The sequence below is a fragment of the Ostrea edulis genome, chromosome 2 (genome assembly GCF_947568905.1).
Source record: "Ostrea edulis chromosome 2, xbOstEdul1.1, whole genome shotgun sequence".
NCBI lineage: Eukaryota > Metazoa > Mollusca > Bivalvia > Ostreida > Ostreidae > Ostrea > Ostrea edulis.
In genome coordinates, this window is record NC_079165.1 from 81,702,513 (window position 1) to 81,715,145 (window position 12,633).

The 12,633-nt window shown below is 34.0% G+C and overlaps 1 protein-coding gene across 1 annotated transcript in view; it reads right to left on the reverse strand.

Moving 5' to 3' along the window:
• The window catches only part of LOC125680560 (E3 ubiquitin-protein ligase NRDP1-like), a 14,809-nt gene continuing 2,176 nt past the window's right edge, over nucleotides 1-12,633 (reverse strand). The window contains exons 2-8 of the mRNA XM_048920248.2: nucleotides 9,921-10,072; nucleotides 7,510-7,809; nucleotides 7,044-7,175; nucleotides 6,273-6,352; nucleotides 3,524-3,765; nucleotides 2,996-3,108; nucleotides 1-1,226 (exon numbers count right to left, since the gene is read on the reverse strand). Of these exons, the coding sequence (XP_048776205.1) occupies nucleotides 3,005-3,108; nucleotides 3,524-3,765; nucleotides 6,273-6,352; nucleotides 7,044-7,175; nucleotides 7,510-7,809; nucleotides 9,921-10,010 (948 nt within the window). The 5' untranslated portion in view covers nucleotides 10,011-10,072 and the 3' untranslated portion in view covers nucleotides 1-1,226; nucleotides 2,996-3,004. The remainder of the gene's footprint in view (nucleotides 1,227-2,995; nucleotides 3,109-3,523; nucleotides 3,766-6,272; nucleotides 6,353-7,043; nucleotides 7,176-7,509; nucleotides 7,810-9,920; nucleotides 10,073-12,633) is intronic.

The following is a 12,633-nucleotide window of genomic DNA, read 5'->3' on the forward strand; positions in this document are numbered from 1 at the left end:
TATGGGTTCAGTGTTTTTATTTTCATCTAAACATAGATTCATGGCTGAATGCAACAGAAGAAGTCAATTTTCTGTACATTATTTACAAAACATTACATATTCAGACATTCATAATTTTAATGTAAAGAAAGGTATGAATTTTTTTATGTCATGGGACAGCATGTATTCAAATGAACAATTCACATCAATATCAAGCAACAACGAAACAAAAGGTATTCTCATCTGAATCAGTCACAACATTCATCAAAAGAGAAACATAAACTGCACACCCATCTCAAAGTATTTAAAGTACTACACTATAAAATTTCAGAAACAATTCGAAACTATTTCATTTGCACTGTTTATTCGACATTTTTCCATCAACATGCATCTGTATGAATAGACTAAAATTAAGATAGCCATTGTTCATGAATGAAAAAATAATCTTGAAAAATGGATGACATTGAGATAACTATCTTCAGCTGAACTCGCATAATAGAAACATACAGAAATGCTGTTACATAGGAAAGAGTTTTTATCATACACAAAATGCACATGGAAAAAACACACTGACAGTATGTCAGATGTACAAATGAATATGCATTTATATCAAAATGCAACCATTGGACAATAGCATGTTTTATTTGTTCCCTACATGTCCTATTTCAACAATACTCCTTAAAATTTGTGAATGCTTCCCCACCCAATTTTTTTCATACTTATGTATAAAATTCATTGTTACATTTATGTGACCACATTTTCTCAAACTTTTTATCATTTCAAATTGCTGAAAATATAATTTATGATCATTGATGTCCTGTTCTTGTCACTATTATGCTACTAATATAATGCTTCATCATCTACCCAAAAACAAGAACTGCATGTCTTCCTCTTAAAAAAATTGTTTTCTTTCTAAATCAGCCTTGGAACTGATGGAAAACATAGAAAATAAAGTGTAAAGCAGGTCACATACAGTTCTTTTATCACTATTAATCAAGGCTAAATATTCCTATTTTGTTGTAACTTACAATCATACAGACATGATTCAAAGCATAAGAATCACAGAATCAAACACCAATCATCACATAAATGCACCATTTGTCAGTAAAATAAGACGTTTTGAATTATTCATTCATAGTTCTACATAAGTTTATAATAATCAATAACATATGTATCTGTTACCAGATGTGAAAGCACTTTTCTTGTCCTCTGAAGAAAATCACAAAATATCACAGATCTCAGCTCCCCTATAAAATATAAAATGAACTATAAAACTAAAATGAACTATAAAATGAACTTTAAACTATGGCATTAAATACACTTAGAATTTGAACAAATCATTCATTCCTAGAGTCTTTAAATTTTGCATGGTGTTTTTTTTTTATACATATGGTAAAGAGTCATATAAAGTATGTAAATGTGTGGACAGTTACCCCATTACTTGTTCATCTTACATAAAACCTATATTTTGTTGAACACTTGATTTATGGTCTTGCTCAACCACAAAAACAAGCAAATTCAGTGAATTTGTGCCCCCTGCTTCAATTTACAGATCTACATTTTTTGAAAAAGGAAACCAATTTCTACATATTTCTATAGTAAAGTTTCAGAGCTAAATTAAATGTTGAAGATATTGTCAGAGCAATTTACAACATAAGTGAGCAGTGACCATGACTTTTCCATCTCAAGGTCATCCCATTGTGATAGAGACCACATGAGACTTCATTCTTGAATCTTACACAATATTTGTGATTTCAACAGCAAATGGTATCTTACCATCGGTTCGATGACCTTAACTGTTTCACCTTTACATAGGAACCAATGACCTTGACTGTTTCACCTTACCATAAGCACCAATGACCTATCTGTTTGACCTAACATAATACAGGTCTTGCGTAAGTCATGGAAATTGCCATGTGAAGTTTCCTTGCTAAAACCAGAGACATATATAACAGAGATTAGCAACCTCCTCAAATCTAGTATTATCCCATTTTTCGGTAAAAATGCACACTCTGGTTTAAATTACATGTAACAACTTAAGAATGAAAGATATATCAAATTCAAAACTTCTACATCCTACCACTAAAACATTCAAGATTTATTTTCAAATGATGTTTCACTTCAAAGAAAATGAAAGTGAAGTTTCAAAAGGCGACACATGATCCAAACTCTGAAAAATCTGCAAGATTTCAGAAAATGTTTAAGATTTGCCTACTTTTTTGTTAATAGTACTATATATTTTTGTTAATCACCAAATCATTTCAAAACTTGTTACATTTGATTTCAATTTATAATAGGAGTGAAATAAACTTAAACCAGCATCAATTTATCAAATCAATAAATAGGAATTAACAATTTGTAGGTGGGACCGTCACATATTTTAAGTAGTAAACATGCTGCTGTAGGCGATGCTTATTTCTGTTATATACGTCTCTGCCAAAAAAAAATCCCAGTAATCGAGAGATCATACAGAAATCATTTCTTATAACATGTGATCTGGTAACACTGACCATTTTGATTTTAAACAAAAACAATACGGGTCATCTCTTTGTCACAGAGATTCTTAATGTGAGATGTCATTGTTAAAGCCTAAATCATTTTGAATTATTATCTGGAAACTAAGCTTCTTACAGTTGTACACACAGTACTGACCTATGGACAGACAAACTGACCAAAATCAATATGCTCTGATTTTGTCTATCAAAGAACAATAGGGGATGCTTACTCCTCCTGATCACCCGATTTTACCTCTGGTGTGTCCAGAGGTCTGTATTTGCCTACTCTTAAATTTGCATTTTTGATAGGAATTATAAAATTGATCACTGTTTGTTATCTTCACTTTTCCATCAGCTGGGAAAAACAAATTTTTATGAAACCACAATGTGTGATTTATAAACCATACCTTTACTGATGAGAAGTGACTCATATAACCTTATACAAGAATTAGATGTGCTTTACAAGAAAGAGGTATCTCCTGGAGCACAGTCAACAGAAGTAGTATATGCCAGATTCTCACCTGTGCCGGTCATTCAACTCCATGAGCAAATATCATGACCAGCCCTGGTTCCATTATCAAATCATCTGGCATATGTTCATTTTCACATGACATCACCACCACAGCTTGCTTACCTAAAACACAATCACACTTTCTGCATGAATGTCTCTGACAGACAAAAGAAATCAATTTACTTCTCTTTAAAATATGAAAAACTACACCATAACAAAACAAACATCATGTAATATACAGGAAAAAATTTAATCAACGGCTGATGACTGGGAGTAGATACAGGAAAATGTTTTATCAACAGTTGATGACTGAGGGTATATAAAGGAAAAAGTTTAATCAACAGCTGATGACTGAGGGTATATAAAGGAAAAAGTTTAATCAACAGCTGATGACTGAGGGTATATAAAGGAAAAAGTTTAATCAACAGCTGATGACTGAGGGTATATAAAGGAAAATGTTTACTCAACAGCTGATGACTGAGGGTATATAAAGGAAAAAGTTTAATCAACAGCTGATGACTGGGAGTATATCACTAACCTGGAATTCTTTTTGTAACATAATTTTCATACTGTCTTCTGTTCAGTTGTCTGGTTTCCAGTGTACTAAGCCCGCTTGGCCATCTCCTTTCATGTGCATTCTCCATGAGTTCATTAACTATGTGGGGAGGGGAGCCGCTATCTATCAGGGCCCGCTTAATTACTGCTTGCAACACTGCATCTGGCGTGGAGATCATACCACCCCACCGTGTCACCCGTGCAGTTTGTAGACTGCTTACCCATCTAACAAAGTATAAAATAAGATACCAACATTAGAATATCTACAAGTATAAAATATCTGAATATCTACTAAATATGAAATAAACTTATTAGGATATCTACAAAGTATAAAATGAGATACCAACATTAGAATATCTACAAGTATAAAATATCTGAATATCTACTAAATATGAAATAAACTTATTAGGATATCTACAAAGTATAAAATAAGATATGATAATATCTACATTACTGAACTTTAAAAAAAAACCTCAGTATCATCCAAACTCCAACAATTGAACTGAAAACTGACCAGTCATTAAAGGATGCAAAGAGATATTCTTTCAGGATGGTCATCATTTTATTTGTAACCATGATCTTGTATACATGTGACATTTCACGACATTCCACGAGATCGTTATAAAACAGCTTTTCATGTCAAGTCATTGGTGTGATACAATCCTCATACAGCTTACTCCACTTATATTAACATTTTGAAGTATCGCTTATTTTGAAGTAAAACAAAATCCCCAATCTCAGTCTCTTATTTTCTCTGTATTAAAATGTCGGTTAAATTGATATCCCTTATATTAAAATATTGCCTATTTTAAAATCAATTATCAGTCCACTGAGATGATAATGTATTGTTTTTATAACGGCTATATTGAACCCATCTTCCATGTAGTCATCTAGGTTGGTGACCTCATAACTACACAAGTAGGTGGATATTAAGGTGTCAGTTGATTTGTTACCTATGGATTTGTTTTCATTATGTGTTTTTATAGGAATAAAATTACAATGGGGTATAAATCACTCTTTTGAGCTTGTGGACAGGATCGGTTGTAAAAATCACCTCCCCACTAAAATGGTAAACTTTATCATTGGACACAAAATACTAATTAGTAAAGTATAATATGGTTGACATTTCCGATTTCGCTTATTTTGAACTTTGGTTATATTGAAAGAAAAGGATTGGTCCCCTGAATTTCAATATATCCGGAGTAAGCTGTATTTTACAAAATCCTCACCAATAAATAAATTTTGAAAATCAGTCTATGTCCAATAAACTCTAAACATTGGAATGCTGTCAGAGAAGGATATACTTATTTCATTCCAGATTAATGGGATGGGCTTCAGCATCATTAATGTGAAGACTTTGTCCAATTTCTATTATCTTATTTTGCAGCAAAACACTACGTAATTTTGCATTTAATAGAGTTTTTCCCATATCAATTTTGTTTGTGTCGAGTTCATATGTCAATGATGCTTAAATCAGTTGGTGTAACTATGCTTAACCCAATCCAGGTGGGCCATTTGTGTAAACATTGAAAGCAAAATATAAACACATATAAAATCTAAATCTTTTAATCAATATTTTTCAGTGAATCATCACACAAAACCCAAAATAAACAAAATTGGACTTTTCTCTAAATTAAGAAATCATGTGACCTGTCTTTGCTGTTCCCTTTAGTATTCTTACTTTATGTAACATGGTTGTAAATGCTTACATCATAGACTACAAACACGTTGTTCTACAGTCACTTCAGTTGGTGTTAATGTAAATACAAACAGTGAAGTCTGGGTTTGTTGTCATTAGTCCCCAGCATTGCAGGAAAATTTCAAACTAAGTCTACGGGTATCAAAGGAGAACTGGTCTACTCAATGTTAGGGGAAAACAGTGGTTTTCTGATGCATATTTATGGAGAAATGACATTTATGGTGGATATGTGCAAGTGTGTGAGAAAAATATTATTAGAAACATCATGGGCGATAGGATTTCATTTACAGTATGTAGTCGTACTGCATGTTAAACATGAAATTTAACCCCCTCCATTGCTCAAAGTGGTTCCCTTTACCCTGTTTTCATCTGACTCTTTTATCGCTTAATGTGTCCCGCCAACAGCCTACAGGCCATCCACGCTTACATGTCGCCATGTTACTGCTTACTTTAGAAATTCCGCATGCAACATCACGTAATCATGAATATTTCAAAATGGGGCATTCACTATCCAACTCGGAAACTACTTTATTAAATAGGAAATTAACTTCACTACTTTTTACTCCAATTGAGTATAACTGCATAATTTGCATAAAGTGTATAACTTATATAGCACGATATAAAACATCTTTTATTTTATTCCTACGATAATATCCCAAGATTTTTATGGCATATATAGCTTTAATGTAAAACTTACACGGTACCAATTTTGATGCACCAGATGCGCATTTCGACAAATAATGTCTCTTCAGTGATGCTCAACCGAAATGTTTGAAATCCGAAATAACTATGAAGTTTTGGAGCTAAATATAGCCAAAAACAGCGTGCCAAAAAAGTGGAGCCAAATTCATCCAAGGATAAGAGCTATGCATGAGGGAGATAATCCTTAATTTTGAAATGAATTTCTAAATTTTATAACAGCAATTAAATATACATCCGTATTTTCAAGCTAGTAACGAAGTACTTAGCTACTGGGCTGTAGATCATGATTTAATTTTCCAACTATCAAAAATGTTGTTCATTTCTGTCTTACCTTAGAACATCAGCGTTCTCCATTTCAGACTGTATTTCTCTCATTCTAGGATTTGATACTCTCATCGATCTCATGTATTCCTGAAAAGAAAACAAACTAGTCTATTACAAGTAATTAAACTATCACTTTTATACGCTCAGGAATTTTTTTTTAAAAATCTAAAAGACTTTATGTCTGCTCCATGAACACTGTAGATGTAATTATGGTAACAATTCAGCAGATTGACAATTTCTGTTTTGTCTTCGGGTACAAAATTTCACTGATCTGACAAAAAACCAGTCATTTTAATTTAGAACGGGAAATAACAGGCATTCTCAGATTCTTGAACCATGAAGTGAAATTTTTTAACATTTAATTGATGGTGCAAAATGAATTCTTATAGTAGTATGAAAATGACATGGAGATTTAATACAGAGTATTGGGAAAATAAATATCCTTAAAATGTTTAAATTGAAACTGATCAAAACCTTGAATATTACAGAATTATATAGCAAAGATCACTCAAACCGTAACAACAGAATTCACTGTGTTTTATCAATCATCAATATGCTACCTGTATAATATTTCAATGACATTTTTTAAAAATTTACTGCAGGCTGCTACAAAACTCCATGGAATTCCTGTGACTAAGGACAGAGCGTAAATTTGTACCGTGTGGAAAAACTACATATACAGTATCTTGTATTCAAATATCACTTGGTGTCGTGATTATAGCGGCAACTACCAACACTATTAAACATTCAGTGAAAGTAGCGACATCTAAGTTCTTACTTTTAACAACTGAAGTTCTCTCTTCTGTTCACTTATGTTTAATTTGTGCTCAGTGATTTCTGTCTGCATTTCTGTGATCCTTGATGCCTGTTGCTGAACCAAGTTCCTCAGCTCACGCACACAATTGTGATCCTGTGTACAAAACCAGTCGCCAATTAACAAATCTCACTTCAATACACTTTTGATAGTATAATTACGTAACAGAAATGTTATTTTGCCTCTGGTAACGATCAAACTCCACAGCTCTGTCTTGAAATGTGTTTACCAGTCAAGCTAAGGGATGAATTCTCTTGTAGCCAGAGCTAGAGAGACAAGAATATCAGTAAAACTGATGGATGCTCTCCAAACTGCATCTAACCAATGGGCGCATAAAAATCATATCTTTCACACCATGGACCCAGCGAAAGACTGACCTGTGGAAATATTTCTAGCATTAGTACACTACCACAATTACATGTATACAAACCTTCAGTTCATCCTTGGGCACTACAATGCCACACCCACTTTCACAATGTACAGGCTTCTTTGGGTTGTGTTCACATTCCTGTATATGTGCTGACAGCATGTCTAATTTGACTACCACAGTGCAGCCATACGTTGCATTGTCACAGGCAATCTGTAGACGAGACAGCAGATTCCTGAGGATGCGGGGAACCGGCTTCAGCTGGTTAGGGGTGATAGGGTTCCGGTCTACTGGACATGTAGGTTGCCTAGTTAACCATTCTTGTATACATGCTGCACAAAAGGCATGCTCACACTGTGGGGCCTAAAAAAGACATGATCAAAATTGTAAATGCCATAGGATATGCTACTGTCACTATAGATCCAGTTTCAGGAAGTATTATCTGTATATTGTGTGCTCCTTCTGTCAATCTATCTGTGGTTGTGTTAGAATATGTACATGGGGAAATGAGAAATCATTTTTGTATTGTTACGGTAGAATAATTCCTAATCAATATTACATGTATAAAAACTTTTATAGATTTCAAAAAATATTTGAAATGTAAGTCTCAAGATTACTGTTATCAATATGTTTCATTTTTATTTATTATTAAACAAATATTAATAATTTATGATTTTATATATATATCAAGTTGTTGCAACAAGTACTCCCTGGAATGACAGTGTGTAAAATATAGGAGCAACTCATTATCAGTTTCCAGTTAATATATATATTATTGTTATATCAAACAAGAGGCCCATGAGCCACATCACTCACCTGAGTCACCTTGGCCCATATTGAAAGATTTTCCCTACATATTTGCAGGTAAAACTTTGATCCTTATTGTGGTCCCTACCTACTTCAAGGGTCCATGATCTTTACAAACTTGAATATGTCCTGTCAAGAAGCTTCCAAGTAAATGTAAACTTTTCTGGCCCAGTGGTTCTTGAGAAAAAGATTTTTAAAGATTTTCCCTATACCTAAGTATGTAAAATTTTGATCCCCTATTGTGGTCCCATGTGGGACCGTGATGTCAACAAACTTGAATCTGCACTATGTCAGGAAGCTTTCATGTAAATGTAAACTTCTCTGGCTCAATGGCTATTGAGAAGAAGATTTTTGAAGATTTTCCCTATATATTTGTATGTAAAACTTTGATCCCCTATAGTGTTCAACCCTTCCCCTGGGGACCATGGTTTTAACAAATTTGAATGGAAGCTTTCATGCAAATGTAAACTTTAATGACCCCATCGTATTTTTGCATTTTTGTTATCATCTCCCTTTAGAAGGGAGAATGGTCCTTCATTTGAACACATTTGAATCCCCTTCAACCAAGGAATATTTGTATCAAGTTTGGTTGAAATTTGGCCCCGTGGTTCTGGAGAAGAAGTTGAAAATATGAAAAGTTTACAGACAAACAACTGACAATAGGTGATCAGAAAAGCTCACTTGAGCTTTCATCTCAGGTGAGCTATAAACAGTGATGTGCAGACAAGCACAGCAAAGTTAGTCCATGCCATAGATACATGTAGATCCTGGGTATGCTTTCTATCTATAAACTATTTGACATGTTAGCCATGTTTGGTTTGCAATCCATTGAAACTCAAAATATAATAACATTCATGTTTGTTTCACTTGCATGCAATCATGATTATACTTCAACATTTTATACATCAACTTAGCTTCTTAAATGCAAATTGCCTTATGCCTATTATTAGTATGGGCAGATCTAGGATTTCAGTCTAGAGATGCGTGGAAAAAATCTGAGAGACAAGGGGTATGAGACAATGAGGAACCCCATATGGGGTGGCAAATTTACGTTAGTTTGATAATGAAATCTGGCATAAAACTAATAGAATTTTCAAGTTTACATGCTAGTGCTGCAATCTAGTTTGGGAATAAATCGTTTTTCAAACTTCATCCAATCATGTTTGCAATCGCTGCTGGCTTTCTGCACCTAACATCTTTTTCAAAGACGTCAATATTTTTATGCTAAAAGGTTGAAGATATAGAAAAGTAATTAATGCATATAAACTTGAATGACAACATATACAAAATCTCCTGATGATAGTTTGTTGTGTTTCAAAATTCTACTTTCTTCCACTTTTTGTTGACAAACAGAAAATTCACTTTGCCAGTTTGGGGCTGAGTTTTTGTTAACAAACAGAAAATTCACTGCCAGTTTGGGGCCAAGGTTTTGCTGGCAAAAAGAAACTTCACCCTAGTCCTTTGGGAGTAGATTTTGTTGGCAAATACAAACTTCACCTTTGGAGTAGGTTTTTTTGGCAATCAGAAACTTCACATAAAGAACTCGATTTTTATTTCCCTCCAAAAATTTCTTGACTTATTGGTTTCCCTCTGTGTGAACAACACTGACTTCATGCTCCTATCACACATGTAACATCAACGTATTTCAAAAGTTTATATATTTTTACCTGTAAAGGTTCTTCAAGAACTCCACTACATATAGGGCAAATGAGTTCCTCATCCACATCACCTTGAAAGCGATTGAGTTCATAGCCCATCTTGACTGGAATTGTTTGCACAAACAGGTAAGGGACTAAGCATGCCAAATACTGCCTCAAGTCTGTAAATGAAAAATGTAGTCAATTTGTAAAATCATTATCAATTTCAATGTCTGACAATTTGAGGAAACTGATGAAAAATATCTATAAATCAGGGGGTGGTGAAATAACAATCCCAATACGCAATTTCCGAGTTGTCCATTAGTTATTTCCCTTTGTTGAACTTTTACACATGCCGAGTTGTTCATTAGTTATTTCCCTTTGTTGATCTTTTACATTCCTATTGACGCGGTGGGTACAAATGCTCATCGCTGCGTTCATATATTGCTTAAAGGATATACAAGACATCATGCAACCACCCAAACTACAGGGAAACACGAATTTAGTAACTTTATGAGGATTTGATATAGTTCAAACAAAAATCCTAATTACAATATTTCTTTGATAAAAGTATTACTTGCGTAGAAGAGGAAATAAATAATAATTTCATATCTAATTCAACAGCCTCATTCAAACAGATTATTCTTGATATGGTCAGTTTAATGTATACCATCGGCTGATATAGACAAAATTTACGCTTTCATAACTTTTTATCGTTATCTACATAACCAGTCTATATAAATATAGGTATATATCTTGTACCCACCCAAGCATTCAACAGAATACTGAACATACCTCCATCACAGAAGAGCTAGTATCTCAGAAATTGCTTCTTGGGCTTCTCTAATAAGCAAGAGACCCATGGGCCTTAACACTCACCCGAGTCACCTTGCTCATACAAAGATGAGACAATACGTTTGGTACACTAATAGCAAATCAACAAAAAATTCAATAAACATAATAACCCTTCAAGCCCTCACTAGCAAGAGGGTTTTCCCTAATACAAGAAATGGTGTCTGGGACACCGAAAATTTATTTGGGACACATAGATACATCTTAAATGATAAGTCTGTGAATGTGTCATGGACCACGACACTTGAGTAAAAATCAGACCTAAATCCATCATTTTCTTGGTTTCTTTTTTTTTTCTTTGCCATGTTTGCGAGGCAAGTTATCTGTGCATTTTCTTAAACGCACAACTAAATAAATCCAGGTAATTTGTTGCGCTTTTGTGAACTAAATGCCGTGTAATTCACAGTGTACCAGTCTGACACATTATAATATTTGTTTAGAGAGCGTCATTGGCTGTAAACAGGAGTATATTGTACACTAGGCCTGAGTATTGCCAGCCACCTCATGAAACGATACGTATTACGATACGGTCATGTGATACAACATGTATCACGATACAGTTGTCAATAATTGGATAAATTGATAATCTTTACATATTGTTTTGTTTGTTACCTCCACAGTATTAGAATTTATAGAATAAACATCTAAACAACAGTTTACAATCTCAATATTTAATTCTACCTCGTTTTCTGCTATTTTTTAATGTTAACAGTTGTTAGGTCGTTAGGGATGTCACTGTTCCGAAAATTTTCGGGTCGGGTCAGTTCTAAATTTTTTAATTCGGGTTCGGGTATTTCGGTTCGGGTCTACATAACTATTTTATAAATCTAATATACAGTTCAAATCAAAAACCTTTATTGTATTTTGTCACAATAATTACTTGGGTATGTGGACTGAGGTTTAGACTCGACAAGTGTTGAATAATCGGGAAAATTTCATAATCGATAATCGGTCAAAATCGGAAGAACTAGATCGATCAATGATCGATATAATCGGTATTTACATGTAGTTCATAAATGTTCATATTTTTGGGTTATTTCCTTTTAGTTTTATGGATATGTGCAACATACACACATCTATTAGCTTCTTTACGAGGAATGAAATGGTTTTTTTCCAGCCATGACATTCAGATTGGCTTTAGTTTTGTTTTAAGAAACCTTAAAGTTTTCAGACGTCCGACTTTGGTTTCCATGGGTTGGGATATATATATCAAGTTATCAACTAATCCGGGATTCCTCCTACTCTTACCCTCGCTTTTATATCGTGACATGTGCGGGAGAGAGTCAGAGCGGACTCTATAATGAAAAGTGGGAATTCAGCGACACCAGCTACTGTCGCTGCATTGCCTACCTTTTACAACTTTATTTCGTGGATTTACCATCCATGATACAAGGATTCGGTTATCGGATGATTATTCTACAAGTTAACCATGACTAAATTGATGCCATTGCCGTGTAAAAAGCTCCATCACTGACGAATGAAGCATCACTTTGACTTTGGTTGCCTCCTCACCATTCAAGTTCTTTGAGCATGACATCAGCATACAAATACACAAAATTCCAATCAGAGTCAAATTAGCCATGATTAACCTGAGGAATATTAATCCGATAACTGAATCCTATCTAGATCAGCAAAATAAAGATGTAAACGGTAGGCAGAGCAGCGACACTAGCTGAATTCCCACAAGTCTTTTCATTATTGAGTCCGCTCTGACTCTCCCCCGCACATGTCGTAATATAAAAGCGGGGATAAGAGTCAGAAGAATCTCGGATTAGTTATCAACTTCATAATTATTGAGTTGATTTCAATATCCATGATCATGATGATGATGATAATATCTAAAGCCTTCTTCCTTTTCAGATGTATTGAATGATATATACGTAGTTGATTC